The sequence below is a fragment of the Polypterus senegalus genome, chromosome 2 (genome assembly GCF_016835505.1).
Source record: "Polypterus senegalus isolate Bchr_013 chromosome 2, ASM1683550v1, whole genome shotgun sequence".
Lineage (NCBI taxonomy): Eukaryota > Metazoa > Chordata > Cladistia > Polypteriformes > Polypteridae > Polypterus > Polypterus senegalus.
In genome coordinates, this window is record NC_053155.1 from 185,553,251 (window position 1) to 185,571,510 (window position 18,260).

The 18,260-nt window shown below is 36.9% G+C and overlaps 1 protein-coding gene across 4 annotated transcripts in view; it reads right to left on the minus strand.

Moving 5' to 3' along the window:
* The window catches only part of ppef1 (protein phosphatase, EF-hand calcium binding domain 1), a 171,541-nt gene that overhangs the window by 14,529 nt on the left and 138,752 nt on the right, over positions 1-18,260 (minus strand). For all 4 annotated transcript variants that reach the window (XM_039745020.1, XM_039745019.1, XM_039745018.1 and 1 more), the window contains 2 exons: positions 15,218-15,403; positions 11,931-12,073 (listed from right to left, as the gene is read on the minus strand). In XM_039745020.1, coding sequence (XP_039600954.1) covers positions 11,931-12,073; positions 15,218-15,403 — 329 coding nt within the window. The remainder of the gene's footprint in view (positions 1-11,930; positions 12,074-15,217; positions 15,404-18,260) is intronic.

The following is an 18,260-nucleotide window of genomic DNA, read 5'->3' on the forward strand; positions in this document are numbered from 1 at the left end:
AGATTTAGAGTAGAAAAAAATAAATATGTATTTTTTAAACTTCAAACAGTATACCTATATATGAGCTTTTTGTCATATGATATAAGGCAAGCATTTGGTAATACTCCGTGCAACACTTTGAATAAAGGTCTAAAATAATCAGAGGCACAATTACAAATATATAAGATTTCAGGAAATATACTTGAACATGCAAGTCTTTTGCTTCCTCTATAATTTTAACAATATGATCATAATGGCTTAAAACTATGTACTTGCACTGTTACAATTTAATTCATTTTAAAAATGTACCTAAAAATACAGCTAAACTTTGTGAAAATGGCAGTGCAAGTAACACAATGACCGCATAGCCTCCACAAGACAGACACACTGGGTGGTATCTCCACAATGCATTATCAAGCATTTTGAACAAAAAAGATTTTTTCAAAGAACCAGTGAAGACTGTTAAGGTCTCCTAAAATAGGTTTTAAAACTAAGCTTTAATCTTTCCCATTTCTTTGAAGTAAAATGTTTTTTTAAACACACAGAAGAAAGAATTAAAAAAATCTGATAATTGTTTAGTGCTAACAGCAAGACTACAGTTTATTAAACTTTGAATATATCTGCTAAATTACATTCTATTAATATCCATCCATTATCCAACCCGCTGAATCCGAACACAGGGTCACAGGGGTCTGCTGGAGCCAATCCCAGCCAACACAGGGTATAAGGCAGGAAACAAACCCCAGGCAGGGCGCCAGCCCACCACAGGACATACACACACACACATCCACACACCAAGCACACACTAGGGCCAATTTAGAATCGCCAGTGCAAGTAACCTGCATGTCTTTGGACTGTGGGAGAGGAAACCGGAGCACCTGGAGGAAACCCACGCAGACACGGGGAGAACATGCAAACTCCACACAGTGAGGACCCGGGAAGCGAACCCAGGTCTCCTAACTGCGAGGCGCTAGCACTGTGCCACCCTCTATTAATATCAAGATTTCCTAAAAGGGTATCTATTTGAGTGACATGTAGTGAAAAGTTACCAGATGTTCCATTCGGTCCATCATTTTGTAATTACAAGAAATTTCCTATTATTATGCCAGGAGATTACCAGTATACTATGGGGTCAAAGGTAACATGTGAAGGATTATTTTATAGCACTTTAACACCGCTGTCTATATGCTGCATTTAAGACTGTAACATGAAATCACACTAGCAGGTCAAGGTTCTGTTCCAGAAACAGAGATTAGATAATCCTGAATCTCAGAATGAATCCTTTAGTGCAATTTTGTACGGTGGATTAGCCATTTCCAGAACACTGGATTTTAATTAGCTCAGGCAAGCCTAGATACAATGATCCAGATTAATGCATGTTCACAGTAAAATTTACAAAGCCGGATGAGTCGAACACTGAACATATGATCATCCAAGGACTACAAGTCTGAAAAACAATGGGGACAACCTTCATGCCAGCAGAGCAAAAGGTGATGGAGACAGTGCATGAAGATTATCAGCACATCCGATAAAAGGGGAGCAACCAAGCAGCAGCAGCTGCCAAGCAAAGAGAGATAGCTTGGAGGAATATCACTGAAAGGATGAATGTGTAAAATAGTTAATTGGTGAAATCTGTCTAAACTTGCACCCCTGGCGATATAACTTTACTTCAAATGTTATATGCCCTCAAGAAAGAATTAGATTCCATTTTTGCAATATTAATGATATCAAAAAAGTCCCATGGCGATAAGTGTTCAGCATACATTGAGTTGCTCTAGCCATTATTGTGAGAGATGTGGAACGTTCTCCTGGTTGCCCTGAGCTCAATACTGTGATTGAATCCAAAAGGAAGCAAAGATTAATTACTTGCATGTACAACTAAGCAGCAGAAGACTCACTGTACACTCTTTAAACGGTAACTTGCCCTATGGGACACCAAATATTTGGCCTCAACATTTATAATTATGTGTGTGTTATCTCATGTTATCTTAAGAATGGATATGAGGGCACATTGATATTTGTACTGATTATTTGATAGACAGTCTTCATCCTGCCATCATCCAGATGAACTACATTACAATGGACAAGTCATAGTGCCTCCTTATTCCATTACCAGACTCTGAACTGAAACTGCATTAATAAGCATATCAGGTACAGATGCATGATGAAGAAGAGTGTCTTCAGAGACTTTTCTTAAAATGCGGGAGCAGGACTCCGCAGAGTGGATGAAGGTGGGTAGTTTGTTCCACCAGCAAGTATATTATCAGTTATTATTGCTCAGAAGTGCCGCAGTTGCTTAAAATTGATTGCCCTGCCTGTAGAATTCCTCTTTCATTGTGCTTTACTTCTGTTTTGGGAGCATAGCACATGTGTGTGTGGACGCTGCTTCAAAGTTAGGCATACTTTTGCAATTTCTTTTAAATGTCCATGATTTGTATTGATGTGAGTGAAAAGACACAATGTGTTACTTTGTAGACATGTCACATCTTGAAAGGTTGCTCATATATATTAAAGCCTCAAATGTACAATGACAGCGTTCATGCAGACAGTCCTCTATGGGCAGAATTTGGTGAAGGAGTTGTGCTTCTGTGTCGGTTGCTCATTCAGGTAAGGACACGACATTTTCAGCTGTTTCTCAACTTTTTCTGCTTCTTAAATAGTGCAGCTAAGATAAACATTTCTGAAAGGACATTTACGAACTTTGATTTTGTGGTTGGATGCTCTGCTGCAGCCACAAAGCTTTAATCCTTCATGTTAAACCTGCTGATTTGCAGGTTAGTTTCAGAGCATTGATTGTCTCAGTAACTGAGTTAGATTTTGTCAAATCTTTCTTTCTAGAACTGGAAAATCCTGACCACATTCCAAAAAATAGGATTAGTGAGTAATCAATGTCTTTGGCTATTTTGGCTTAATCCATTCTGGAAACATGGGTTTGGCTAAATCCAGGTTTTCTGGAACGGAATTAACCTGATTTCCATATATACTAAGCTATTTTAACCATATTTCGCACAAATCCAGCTTTCTGGAATAGACCCCAGCAATGAATATGACTACTGTACAGTAGAACTCTGTGTTGTATCTTTCTATGTCATAAATAAACTCACCAAATGTCATATTACAGAATGTAGAGTGAAGGACATGTGTTAAGTATAGTTGAGTCAGCAATCTAAAAAATATTGATCTGACAGTTTTCAAATTTTAGTTCTACTATAACTATTTTTCTGAATTAATAAATGTGAGGACAAGGTCAAAATATTACCAGGTAAACAATGAGAAACATCATGGCATCCTCACTTTGCAATAAAGTTCATGTGAGTAAACCAATTACAGATTTCTGAACTGTTGTAGTCAATACTGTTTCTGATTTCTGAAATGGTATGAACCTAGAGTTTGCATGTGTACAGGCAATGCTGGATTTGAAAAAATATACAGTTAGGTCCATAAATATTTGGACAGAGACAACTTTTTTCTCATTTTGGTTCTGTACATTGCCACAATGAATTTTAAATGAAACAACTCAGATGCAGTTGAAGTGCAAACTTTCAGCTTTAATTCAGTAGGTTGAACAAAAAGATAGCATAAAAATGTGAGGCAACTAAAGCATTTTTTTTAACATAATCCCTTTATTTCAGGGGCTCAAAATTAATTGGACAAATTAAATAATTGGAAATAAAGCGTTAATTTCTAATACTTGGTTGAAAACCCTTTGCTGGCAATGACAGCCTGAAGTCTTGAACTCATGGACATCAGCAGATGCTGGGTTTTGCTCCTTTTTAATGCTCTGCCAGGCCTTTACTGCAGCGGCTTTCAGTTGCTGTTTGTTTGTGGGCCTTTCTGTTCGAAGTTTAGTCTTCAACAAGTGAAATGCATGCTCAATTGGGTTAAGATCAGGTGACTGACTTGGCCATTCAAGAATTTTCCACTTCTTTGCTTTAATAAACTCCTGGGTTGCTTTGGCTGTATGTTTTGGGTCATTGTCCATCTGTATCATGAAACACCGCCCAATCAATTTGACTGCATTGAGCTGGATTTGAGCAGACAGTATGTCTCTGAACACCTCAGAATTCATTCGGCTGTTTCTGTCCTGTGTCACATCATCAATAAACACTAGTGTCCCAGTGCCACTGGCAGCCATACACGCCCAAGCCATCACACTGCCTCCACCGTATTTTACAGATGATATGGTATGCTTTGGATAATGAGCTGTTCCACACCTTCTCCATACTTTTTTCTTGCCATCATTCTGGTAGAGGCTAATCTTGGTTTCATCTGTCCAAAGAATGTTTTTCCAGATCTGTGCTGGCTTTTTAGATGTTCTTTAGCAAAGTCCAATCTAGCCTTTCTATTCTTGAGGCTTATGAGTGACTTACACCTTGCAGTGCACCCTCTGTATTTACTTTCATGCAGTCTTCTCTTTATGGTAGACTTGGATATCGATACGCCTGCCACCTGGAGAGTGTTGTTCACTTGGTTGGCTGTTGTGAAGGGGTTTCTGTTCACCATGGAAATGATTCTGTGATCATCCACCACTGTTGTCTTCTGTGGATGTCCAGGTCTTTATGTGTTGCTGAGTTCACCAGTGCTTGCTTTCTTTCTCAGGATGTACCAAACTGTAGATTTTGCCCCTCATAATATTGTAGCAGTTTCTCGGATGGGTTTTTTCTGTTTTCGCAGCTTAAGGATGGCTTCTTTCACCTGCATGGAGAGCTCCTTTGACCGCATGTTGTGTGTTCACAGCAAAATCTTCCACATGCAAGCACCACACCTCAAATCAACTCCAGGCCTTTTATCTGCTTAATTGATAATGACATAACGACGGACTTGCCCACACCTGCCCCTGAAATAGCCTTTGAGTCAATTGTCCAATTACTTTTGAGCCCCTGAAATGAAGGGATTGTGTTAAAAAAATGCTTTAGTTGCCTCACATTTTTATGCAATGTTTTTGTTCAACCCACTGAATTAAAGCTGAAAGTCTGCACTTCAACTGCATCTGAGTTATTTCATTTAAAATTCATTGCGGTAATGTACAGAACCAAAATTAGAAAAAAGTTGCCTCTGTCCAAATATTTATGGACCTAAAGGTCCACAGGCATGGATCTAATGGTTTTTCAATTTATGCCATGTTACAGCAAAATGCAAAAATTATGAATGGACATTTCCTGAAATGAATTTGCATTCCAAAGTCCTAATGGAATATATACAAGATACCCAAAAACTTTATATATTCACATCATTTAAAAATGTTTTAAGAAGGAGTTGTTTCTTTTACATCAAAAGTGGGCATCACTTACAAGAACAGGAGGCTGTTTATACAAGAAAAATAGCTAACTATACACACACAAAGAATTGTATTTTATTGACAATATTAAATGTATCCTGTAGCTGACCAATGTCATGTCCGTTGCTCACTTAGACTGATAGACACTTTTTCACATGGCAGTCAGCACTGGACTAAAACATCACAATCATTTATTGAACTGAGGAAGTCTAACAAACAAAATTATATTCTAAAAAGGCATTTTTTTTTAACTTTTGCAATTGACTTAAATATGGTATGTATTAATGTATTGTAGAAGTAGCAGAGGTATTGTCATGTGTTCGGGGGAACAGTGAAATTCTTATTTGCATGTCCAACCATCAGGCCACTTGTTGTCAGTCTCCAGTGCCATGATACACAACAATGTATGCAGGACTACAGAGTATACCATACTTAGCTGAAAACAGGCAAAAAAGATGAGAAATCTCAGATGATTGTCATTTTGATGTCACTTTAACCTTAGTCCATGAATGAGGGGGTCTCCAAGACCCCCATCGCAGATTTTCAACTTCTTTCCCTTTGAAAGTAATATGACGGCCATGAAATTTTCTGTCTTTTCATTTTGTGTTGTCTTCAAAAATGTGCCGAAATCCATTTCTCAATAGCTTAGTGCAAATAATTGCTACAGTAGCACAAAGTAGTTGGGGGTCTCCGAGACCCCAATTCATGGAAACGTTACCTTTTTTGTATGAGCATTTTTGCTTTGTTTTATATTTTATATTTGAATTTTCTATTTAAATTTGTATTTCTTTGGTTTAGAGTTTCTTAGTCCTGCCTGAGACATTGCTGGTGTATAGTTTGTTGAGGAGCAAGTCCAGATGATGTGTTTATGAACAATGAGTCAACGGCCAACAAAGAAATTCAATGCAAGTGAAGCCCTGGCTGAAATAATGAAGGAGTAGTCAGATTTCGATACTCAAATGAACAGTACAATGATGATGGAAGTGACACTGCGTCAAGTGATGAGGAAACAAAAACTGATGATGAAACAGCCCTGTGGAGATGCAGCAAATGTAGCTAAGAAGCGACACTGTCACATGTGCCCAAGGACAAAGGAGAGAAAGATAAAAGGCGCTTGCTCCCAGTACAAACTTCCAGTTTGCCAGGGACATTCAGAGCATTCTCTTGTGTGTCTGGCCTGCAAACAAGTTGAAGTTGAGGCAGATTCTGAGTGACTGTTCTGTATGCGAATCAGACGTGGAACTGACGTCTTGTTTTAGTGCTACTATGACTGTATTTTATATGATTTGGTCAACACTAAACACGATTTACTATTACAATGGTAACATGTAAACTATTAAAACTTTACATCACATTTACTTCATTTCAGAGGTAATAAAAATTTCTGAAGCTACTGTATTGTTTTTTAGGCAGATTTAACCAGTTAAAAATGGTGTGCAAGATGGGGGTCTGCAAGACCCCCCATTCATGGAAACGTTATAAAAATGGCATTCATGGATAAGGGTTAAATGTTTCATCTTTAAAAAGAGCTATATCTTAGTAGTTCTAAAACAATTAAGACCAGATTCCAAAAATGACATGATCTAAAAAACATGCCTTTGCGATATATTCTTCCTAAATCATGTTCATGCACACAAAGGCCCAAGATGTCTTCTGTGTTTTTACACCAAAAGGCATCACTTGTGACCCCCTCTAGTGTTTTTCGCATGTTTGAATGTCAGAATTGCAGAAAATGGATTGTGAATAAGTGTATGAAACTCCTGATAGTAGCCTAATTGTTTTGCTGGGGCTATTTATTTCTTTTAAAATACTGGACATTGGAAGGATTTTGAAACAAAGGAACTCTCCTTCATCCACATTAAGGAGGGAAATTGCTAGTCCAGGGTCCAATGTGCCACCATTCCTCTTGACCTACTGTTTTTTACCTATGTGGTGGAAACTGATCACTACACACCTTTTAGGAAGAGTTAAAATGCAGGTGTAAATTTCTTCACATACTTTAATTTGTAGTTCGATTACTTTTATTTGTTTTTTTATCAATAATAACTTTATTTCTTTCAAAATAACTAAATAAACATAACAATGCAAATTTGTAAAAAAAGACTCCCCATCAGTCAGTAGTGAGAAAATCTTTTAAACTGGAATTTCACACATGAAAGATACTGTGTTAGCCTAAGAATCTGCAAAGTTGCACCAGTACAGAGATATTCCAGTATGTTTGTGGAATGGTTAACTTATTAATCTCAGGGAACCATGTGTATTAAAGGGGCTAACATAAAGGTAACAGCGCAGCAGCAGATGATTCCCTGGGATTGGGGTCCTGAGCTTGTCTAATGATTAAATATATTTGGATCTTGTTATTCAAGATGTTTTCTGCTCTATTATCCACCTTAATAAAATTAATGCATTAGTGTCTGTCCCATGGCTACATCTCTTTCATTCCAAAAGATGGCACATCACAAACATTTTTACTAATAAAATGCATTGTATTTGTCATTCCAACAGATAGTGCATCACAAACATTAACACTATTTTAACAAATCCCATACCAAATGGCATACAACAGAGAAACATGCATTGCATGGCGTACTGCGAACATTAACACTGAGGTCTGTGTTGACTAACTAGATTTCAACCTATCTTCCATGAGTAACACAGCTAGTGTTTCACATAAGCCAAGAGTCTGAGTGCAGAAAAGCACTCTCATGTCTATCATTCATCACATTATGCTTGAGCCTGCTGCTTGACAAATGTTAGATAAAGGTGAAGCAGTAGGACTGATATGAGGTCTGAAAAAAAGGAGAAGGACATACAGTATATTAACTCGTGAGTGGTAAACTGTTCCATGATATATTTACACATAGAAGTGGTGTATATGTACTTTTACAGGTGGTGGACATGAGATGTAGAATTGTCATGGGAATTAAGGTCCTGTGAATAATTAAGTAGAGAACATCAGCCATGGATCTATTTTATAAACATCTCACAGGTTACTGAATGAGACAGGGATGTCTTTACACATATTAAACCTGAGTGAGGATATATTATATATATATATATATATTATATATACTGTATATATATATAATATATATATATAATATATTATACTGTATATATATGGTCACATCTTCTCACATTCAGTAAAACCGCACATTGCCTCTGGTCAAATAACATAAAAGTTAATTTTTTTTTAATTTAATTTAAGGATTCAGTTATCAGATTTTTCTAACAATTAGCCATAATAAAAGTAACAGCTATAATAAAATGCAATTACATGCGTTAGAAGATTACATTAAAAGCATGCTTTTTAACAGTACTTTACAATGTTGTCATGTACTACATAAAATATACCCTAAAACATTCTAGTGGTAGTTCAAGAATTTCCACAGACAGCAGCTTCCAATTTAAGTGATGTGAAAATAACATTGATTGATGTATCCAGTTAGTTTTTGGTTGTGGATGGTCTACAATTCTCTACAGTTCAAATTTCTTAAACATAGATGTACCCAAATCTCAAATCTTTTTACATCTCCAGGTAAAATTGCTAGTTAGTTTGGACAGCAGGTCTGGAGCTTTGCCAATTGTCCTGGAGTTTAAAATCTTCAATTTTTGATCTTACAGACTGCTTTTATTAAGTTTTAATTTTGCTCCAACAAACCAGGAAGAACTGAATTTATCAGTCTCTTAAATCAGTCTAACTGCAGGACCAATTAACATTGCAAGCATGCTTTCTTGCACGTTCTTCCTGTACTACACCAGTAATTTATAACTTTAATGCATCTGTTTCAGTCGGTTAAAAACTTAATGATAGAAGGAATGTAAAACAAGGTCATGCCACAGAAGTTGTTTTAATTAGTTTATAGCTTGGGAAAGGGAAATGGTACGAGGTGCGTAGAAAGATCAAAGACTTTGAGAAGAATCATGCATCATAACGACATCCAACAAATCAAATGTGTGTTATGTCATATGTTCCTAAGCCCCACATGAAATATTAACATAAATATGGCTCATCCGTGGGACTAGAGGAGGTGGCAAAAGCAGAACATTGTAAGAAACTACATCAAAGATCAAGACACAAGACCATCTGATCTGGATGTATCCTATACATAATGCCGACTGCTAAATTAAAAAGTCACCCAGGACAACATCCGTCCTTGATAATAAGTTTTTTAAGGCTATATCCAGACTTCTTCTATTTATTATACAGGGTGGCCACAAAAACACTCCTTGATTTTAAATGGTTACAAAATCAAAACTTATTGGAATATGTTTATAAATAAGATGAGAGCAAATACATTAACTCAAAAACATTTCTCCTTTTCCGCAACTTACTGACGTAGGTGACTACTTTTTTCAACAAGATGGGGCACCACTGCACTGGCATCTCGCTGTCTGTAATTTTCTCAAAGAGCGCCTGCCAAACAGATGGATTGGTCACGTTGGACAAAATGACCAGGTGTTCCTCAAGTGGCCCCCGAGATCACCAGACATTACTGTTTGTGACTTTTTCATTTGGGGTATATGAAAGACAGAGTGTACGTACCTCCACTACCCGCAACTATGGATGATCTGCAGGAACGCATCACTGAAGCTATAAATGCGATCACGCCGGATGTGCTTCAGAGAGTCTGGTCCGAGCTCAATTATGTCATTGAAGTTTGCCGAGTAACAGGTGGGACGCACATTGAGTGTATGTAATCAACAGATACCATATAAAACTTTATGAGTTGATGAAACTGTAGCCTCAAAGGTGAAAGAATATTCCAATAAATTTTGATTTTGTAACCATTTAAAATCAAGGAGTGTTTTTGTCGGCACCCTGCATTTTCTGTTATACTTTTGTTCAATTGGTATTATACTTTTAATAAATGCCACTTTGTCTTACATCTTTACTTTGTTATCTTGAGTGATTGAAATAAATATTACAGCACCAGAAGCCGGGAGATTGCTGTTTTCTTGCCCAAGGGGTTATCAAGGCTGAGAGGTTGCACCTCAATATGAGAAACAACTGTGGCAGAAGTAAGATATTGGTTGGTTTGTTTTTAGCATATAACTAAAAAGTGTTGAGCCTTTGTGTGTCCCGAGGACACCCATATGTTTCTTAGTGCTGGTGATAGTGAGTCCCTATGTTGAGTACTAGGAGGGAAAGGCATTCGGAATCACTCTTATACGTACTTATGTGAAGGGGGCCTAGGTGAAATATTGTGGACTGACTGGCAATCGGTATCATCTCAGCCATTGTCTGGCTAAGATGTTTATGTGCATATTTCTGTGTGCATAATACTCTTAAGGAGAGGGAGTAGACCGGCCTAGGAAACGGACATGGTAAGTCTCACAAATCCCACAATAAGAAACCAATAAATTATACAGTCATAGAAAAGCTGATTTATGTGCAGATAAAGCATCTGTGAGATTGTTATGTCTAACATATAGTAAATGCTGAGTACAAATTTGTTCCCTCTTTGTTTACAGAGAAATGTTTACCTTACCTCTTACATTCTTTTCTAATTAAGTAACATTTATTTTTTACTTTTAAATGTAAGTTACTGGTGGCGCAGTGGGTAGCGCTGCTGCCTCGCAGTTAGGAGACCCGGGTTTGCTTCCCGGGTCCTCCCTGTGTGGAGTTTGCATGGTGTCTGCGTGGGTTTCCTCCAGGTTCTCCGGTTTCCTCCCACAGTTCAAAGACATGCAAGTTAGGTACACTGGCGATCCTAAATTGTCCCTAGTGTGTGCTTGGGGTGTGTATGTGCGACCTGTGGTTTGTTTGTTTCCTGCTTTGCGCCCTGTGTTGGCTGGGATTGGCTCCAGCAGACCCCCTTGACCCTGTAGTTAGGATATAGCAGGTTGGATAATGGATGGATGGATGTAAGTTACTTAAAGCAGCAGAGGAAGTGAACTGGTGTACCAGAGATAAGTAACTGATTTGCATTGGAGACCTGTTTTTCTCTTAGAAGTGGCTGTCAGACAAGCAAAAGAAGAAAATAAACAGAATACACAAGTTGAAGTAACCTTTCTCAAGGTAAATCTGAAACAGTAAAGTAGCTCATAACTGTAGTCACACAGAATATTCCCCTGTTTTCAGATAGACAAGAATGCTTAAAAAAAATGTTTACAGCACACTATTTTTTGAGATATCTCAGTGAAAATGGAATTTTCCTGAACATTTCCTTGAAGAATAAGCGTGCCAATAGACAGATGGACAGGCAAACATGCCAATTGCATTAAGTGCTTTTCACATCATATGAAAAAGAGGTGAACGATGAAAGCAGGGAAGACTTAACCTGGGATTTTTGGAGGGTCCCAGTTATGCGTGCTATGTGGCAGTGCTACTGTTCGTGAACTTGCACATAAAACTATTAGTCAGGAACAGAAAAGAAGGATGAATAAAAACAATAAAATAATTAGCAAATACACCAATACTCTACAAACCAGTACTTAATTTATCCTTTCTCTAGTATAACCATCTTATCTAGGGCCTCATTTCTGATTTAAATCTGGGAATTATCTGCTGTTAGGCAGAAAATATGAAAAATGCAGCCTGCTGTATTTGAGATGAGAAAGAAGAAACTGATAAATGTGCATGTGTTAGTTTCTATAGAGACAGGAACAACATGCAGCTCTTTGCACCCATTAGATTATTAAAACAACTCAATAGTCAGGATTCACTTGCCTCTGTTGAATGGTTAGCCTACGGGTATATTTGCTGACTTGATACTGGAAAAAGCGTGGTACTAAATCCGGTCCAAGCTTTATATATGCTCCTCTGTTGCTACCCTCCTCATAGTAATTAGAAGCAGAAAAAATTGTAATCACCTGTATTAAAAATAGAATCATGTAAATGATTAATAAACAAATTAAGCAAGAATGACATAATTTCCTATGTAGTTGTTATGGTGTATCCAGGTTTATATTCCTGGCTCAAGAGTCTTGTCTTTTAATTTATTTAGAATATTGTCTTTGAAATATTTTGATGTTTTAGTTTTATTTAATTCCTTAGTTAGTATTGTTTTGTTGTTTCCTGTTGGTTATGTATTTATTAGGGTTTTTTTTTTTGTATATTCCTTGTGTTTTAAATGTTGAGCCTGGGAGGTGGGACCTCTTGATGCTTCAGCTGCCTCCAGTTCTTTATAAGCTTCAGTACTTTGCTTTGGCATTGTCCTGACAACAAACTGACAGGTAAACTTTTCGAGTATCACCAGGAGAAGCACATAAGAAAACAAAAAAGGGATAAGCTGAGTAATCACAATTAGAACACGAAGCTAAGATGTGAGACAAAGTCTACACAGCAAGCAAGAGGTCAAACCTGAACGAAACACATAATTATATTTAGACAATGGTTTTCTGATTGAATTTTGGTATTCACAGATTGGATAAGGAAAAGAACCGCTAGACGTTCTTTTATTCCAATAAAGAACTGGTCACAACCTCTGAGGCTATGCCCTTAAGAAATGCAGAGCAGTGGACCTCACAACGGAAACTCAAAATGGTGGACCTAAAATGGCGTCCAAGATGTTGCAAAAACAAAACATAGCACTTAAACCATAAAGGATTCTGAATAAAAAAAAAAAAAGAAACAGAAACAGAATCGTTGAACTCAAAAAACCAAATTCAAGTGCTAGAAAATACTATATAAAATCAAATCATGACAGGCATGTACTGGTGGTCTTTCTGTTGGCTCTGGTTTGCATTTTTGGTATTTTGATCATTTTTTTTTTTCGTAATTTGACTTTGTGGTTTCGTCTTTTTTTATTAGATTGAGGACTGGGTGTTATAGGTTTACCCTTCTCGGCCTCCCCTTTGTTGCCTTTTTTGTTTTTGTTTCATTGTTGTAAGTAAACTGTAAATATTAAAGGAAGATTTATTTCTTTTTTGTTAACCAGAGGTTTTTGTTGTTTCCTCTCTTCCACTTCTTATATTTTTTGTGATTGAAGCTTTTACCCCTTTTTGTTAGGTCTGGTCACTCCAAAAGCCTGCTTCTTAAGTCTGGGGTAAGACAGATTTTTTTTGTTGTCGTTGCTCACTAGGCCTCATTTGAAGCCTGGGGTAAAATTTTGGAGGTAAGCCACATTTAGTTTTGAATAGATGGGAGATGTTTAACACTAATGCTTAATATGGAAAGCTCATTAACTGAGTCTTACTAAAAGTTTTAAAACGTCTCTGTCAATATATGTACATCTTTATTTCATAAAATGTGTAGATCCCTCACAAGTCACTTTGATTTTTTGCTGCATACTTTTCATGTACAAACTTAGACAGCTACACCAAATATACAGTAGATAAAAAAAAATCTACCTAATAAATATAAAACACCATTTAATACTAATACATTAATAAATAAAAATATACAGTTGTCCAGTTTAGTAGGTGCTCTTGTACTCCAATGAAACTGACTTCTCAGTCATCATATTTGAAAACCTTACTAAAGCAGATAGTTAGGTATCGACTGTTTGTATGTGTGCCTGAAGATTTAAGTGTGTTTGAATGGAGCACAAATTGGTGTACTTGATGCCCTAGCATGAGCATATCAGGAACAACCACGTTGCTGATGGTTTCACAGTGACAGTGTTAACTCTGTTGAGACCAGGTCACCGTCCAAAGAGTGCTTACCCAATGTAGCTCAATGAACTGAAACACAATGTTGATGAAAGGTCAGAACAATGTGTGTAAAGTAATGGAGCTGCTGTCGGTTAAACAATATCCAAGTAAAACAATAATGCGATCCAATTTTTCCAGGAATATTTTCCTGAGGATGCAGCCATGAATATTACATTTATGAATGCTGCTTTCTGAATATTTGTGACATGATGGATGATTGTGTACTTTTCCCTTAGAATGATTTTGGCAGGTTTCAACTCTGGGCAAGATCTCCTATTGTTCCACATCTTTTCCATTCCAAACTATGTCTGTGAATGAGGTTTGGAAACCTGGAGCTTGAGAAATAAATAAAAAAAATTTGCAGACTGAAAGGTTAACTAATACTTTTTACCAGAGGTTTTTAGTAACATATTTTGTTTCTTGATCTCTCAGATTTAAGTAGTGGCAACAAGACTGCAATGATGAAAGTCGAATTTATTGAGATTTTTAAAGGACAGAGCTGGAACAATTTATTCCACTAACCAGCTCAAATATATTCCTGTTGTTGGCAAGATTAAACTACAGGGTGGTTCAGATCTAATTATGCAGATCCAGATTGTTTGGATGGCTTTGATTTTTGAGGGAACGATTCCAGTTTGGTGCAAAGACGATTCTTCATGTCGTCAGTTCGCACACTTCTCGATGGTCTGGGATTTTTCGGGTGGTTTTCTACGTAATAAACTTAAGTTATAGCGTAATGAAAATTGCATAGTTAGATCTGGACTACCCTATAGAGTGTAATAAGTCTTACAGAAACACTGGAGGTTGGAAAACTCTATGCTGAAATGCAGAGGTTTCCAAATTCATTAGCATTAAATAAACATTAAGCAGCATGTTTTAAGATAATCTGTGACTAAACTGAATGATTTTTGGTATGTGTGCATGTGAGTATTCAATGTGATGGACGTACAAGATCAGGTTGAGATTTCAAGTCATCTGTAAAATGTATTATTGTGCAGTTAAACACTATTTCCTTGTATGTTCTGACTTTTATAACAAGTTTATAACAGGCATTGTAATTCTAACTATAACTTCTAAAATGAAATAGTCCCAAAACTCTTTAAACTAAGCCCCCAGTTTTTTTTTTTAAGTTAAGCATATCTTACTTAAGAAGCAGAAATAGCACAGCAATCTCTTAAGTTAAATTATCAAGTGTGTTGTCTGACAATCTGCAGATGATTCAATGGAATAGATCTTAATGATTCTGCTGGGACATTTAAGTGCTCACCAAGAAATTCATCCCAAATTAACGATAAATAAAGATGCAAGGCCTGGGATGGAAAAAGATCCAAATGGGTGCTTCAAATATATAAAATTGTTTACCTTCCCATCATGACATAATTCATATCCATCTTGTTTGCATTCATGTGACCTTATTAGCAGTTGCAAATTATACTTTTTCAGTAACCTAAGAGTGACATCTGGCCCAAAGTAACAACCACCTCCACGAAAACTGTTTGGGATGCAGCCATTCTGGTTTTTGGGATCACTCCAGAGCAAATCCACAATCTGCAGGAAAGAAAAGCTGGATAAATAAATTGAAACAAATTAAATTCTATTTTAAAATAAAATCTATTATAAAAATTGTAGAAGTTCTCATAGCATTTTCAGACTTATATATATTGTTCTAGTGTTACAGAAATTAACTTGTTTTGGATTTGTTGACATTGTTCCCATTGCCAAGATGAAATGGCCACTTGTCATGTTTAAAAGATGTATCATATGGTGTCATCAGCATTACTGCATTTAAGTGTATCTGTGCTAGGACATATCATCCAAGGTTGTGGATATAATCTTAAGAGTTTAATGAGTTATAGTTAAACATTTATAGCAAAGAGAATGTGTGACTGTCTTACTGACTAAGACTGGTTTACTTGATTTTTTCATTTACATGCTTAAGCAGAATAACTTATAAAAAATACTTTAAGATGCACTGGCTTATATAAAAGTGTTATCTTATTCTTGTACATTTAACATGTTAATATGATTATGTATATTATGCATTTAATGTAGTTACAAAGGCCAACACTGCAAGCAGTGTATCTTCTATAAAACATCACAAGATGTTATACTAATTGCAAACATGACATTAATTTAAAACACAGGGTAGAAGACAAGTGCTTTTCATGTTACTGTGACTGTGACTACTCTGAATAGGTTCTGCGACGTGATGACATTCTTTGTAGTTGTTGACTACTTTTTTGGGTGAAGCTCTGGCTGCCTGCTAAGAAGCCATAAGATGAAATGTGCTATAAATGATGTGTCCAGATTTCTTAGTATTCATTCAAAACTATGAATGTTTTACAATCCCCCAAACAAAATATTTACATGAGCAGAAGTTGCGAATGACATTTTTGGGCTTCTTGTTTTTATTGTGTGGAATTATTTCCATATTCTGTTTTTGATGTGAAGTTGCTACCATTTTGTGTTCCGCCATCTTGTGTATAGTTACAATGCTCATTGCAAGTCACATGGACATGACATGTGCCATAACATCACGCATGTGGGGCTATCATATCATTTCAGTTGCAAGTGTGCAGTTCCCGGAATAACGTCTTTGGAATAAACTAACTATATAAATGAATGCCTGTCACTTTGTTTTTTTGCCAGAGAACCTTTATGACCTCTGAGTTTACTTTTTTTAATACGTCTTTTCTGTAATGTTTTGTTTTTTGCTGCTGGAAGTTATGCTCTTTTTGGGTACTGAAACCTTTGCTTTGTTTTTTCATTATCTTTTGACTTTACCCCTTCTACCTTCTAATATTTTTTCACAATTAGCTTTGTGATTTTAATTTTTTCTGACAGTTCCTTGGTTTCATCAAAATCTTAGAACATTATTTCCGAAACTTTGAACACCAAGGTATCTTTTGGTTAAGTTTAATTTTTTTATTTCAGAATTTTATAAATAATTATTTTCTGTTCTCCACTGAGCCATGTTGTTTTGTCATGGGTGCCATCATTTTCGTTGACAGTTGCTATGTCATTGGTAAGCAAGCTGCCTCGGAGTGTGATACAAGGACTGTCATTATTACAACAGCATAATGTAAGGGTTGTACATTTCCTGGTCATCCAAGACTGTGAATTCTTTCTACAGAAAACTTCGGAGCATTCTTCTTAGTGTAATTCTATTACAAATTATCCTCTTTTTCTTTTACTACAACTATTTTCTGGTCAATTTTCCTCTTGTTATGTGTTCTCTATTTGGCTATGATTCTTCCACACTAACCCTATGATTCTTAGTTCAAATCCTGAGCTTTGTTTAGTTTATTAATATTTTCATGGTTACGACCCTAGGCTTGTATTATTTTGATTTTGCAACTTCTCCTCATTCTCCTTCCATTCCAAACTTCTGTACCCAGTGTTAACACATGCTCTGTTTCATCTCCTGATTCTTTTACTATTCTTTTGGGGTGTTTGGCCTGATAGTTAACATCTTGGTACAATACAAACCAAGAAAGTAACTTTTATTAACAATATACACTGCTCACAAAAATTAAAGGAACACTTTAAAGAAACACATTAGTTACATCAGATCTCAATATGAAGTTGGGTATCTATACAAATAACGACAGGGCAATGTCTTAGGAACAAAAGGATGCCAAGTCTTTTAATGGAAATAAAAGTTTTCTGCCTACAGAGGGCTCAATTGTGTAGACACCCTAAAATCAGAGTGAAATGAAGATGTGGCAGGCTAGTCCATTTTTCAAAAACTTCATTTCTGCTACTCAAAATGCTTTTCAGTATCTTGTGTGGCCCCCACGAGCTTGTATGCATGCTTGACAACGTTTGGGCATGCTCCTAATGAGACGACGGATGGTGTCTTGTGACATTTCCTCCCAGATCTGTATGAGGCCATCCCTGAGCTGTTGTACAGTCTGAGGAGCAACCTGACGGCGCCTAATGGACCGAAACATAATGTCCCACAGATGTTCTATTGGGTTTAAGTCAGGGGATCATGAAGGCCATTCAATTGTTTTAATTCCTTCATCCTCCAGGTACTGCCTGCATACTCTTGCCACATGAGGCCGGGCATTGTCGTGCATTAGGAGGAAACCAGGACCTACTGCACCAGCGTAGGGTCTGACAATGGGTCCAAGGATTTCATCCTGATACCTAATGGCAGTCAAGATGCCGTTGTCTAGCCTGTAGAGGTCTGTGAGTCGCTCCATGGATATGCCTCCAAGATCATCACTGACCCACCACCAAACCAGTCATGCTAAACGATGTTACAGGCAGCATAATATTCTCCACGGCTTCTCCTGACCCTTTCACGTCTTTCACATATACTCAGGGTGAACCTGCTCTCATCTGTAAAAAGCACAGGACGCCAGTGGTGGACCTGCCAATTCTGGTATTCTATGGCAAA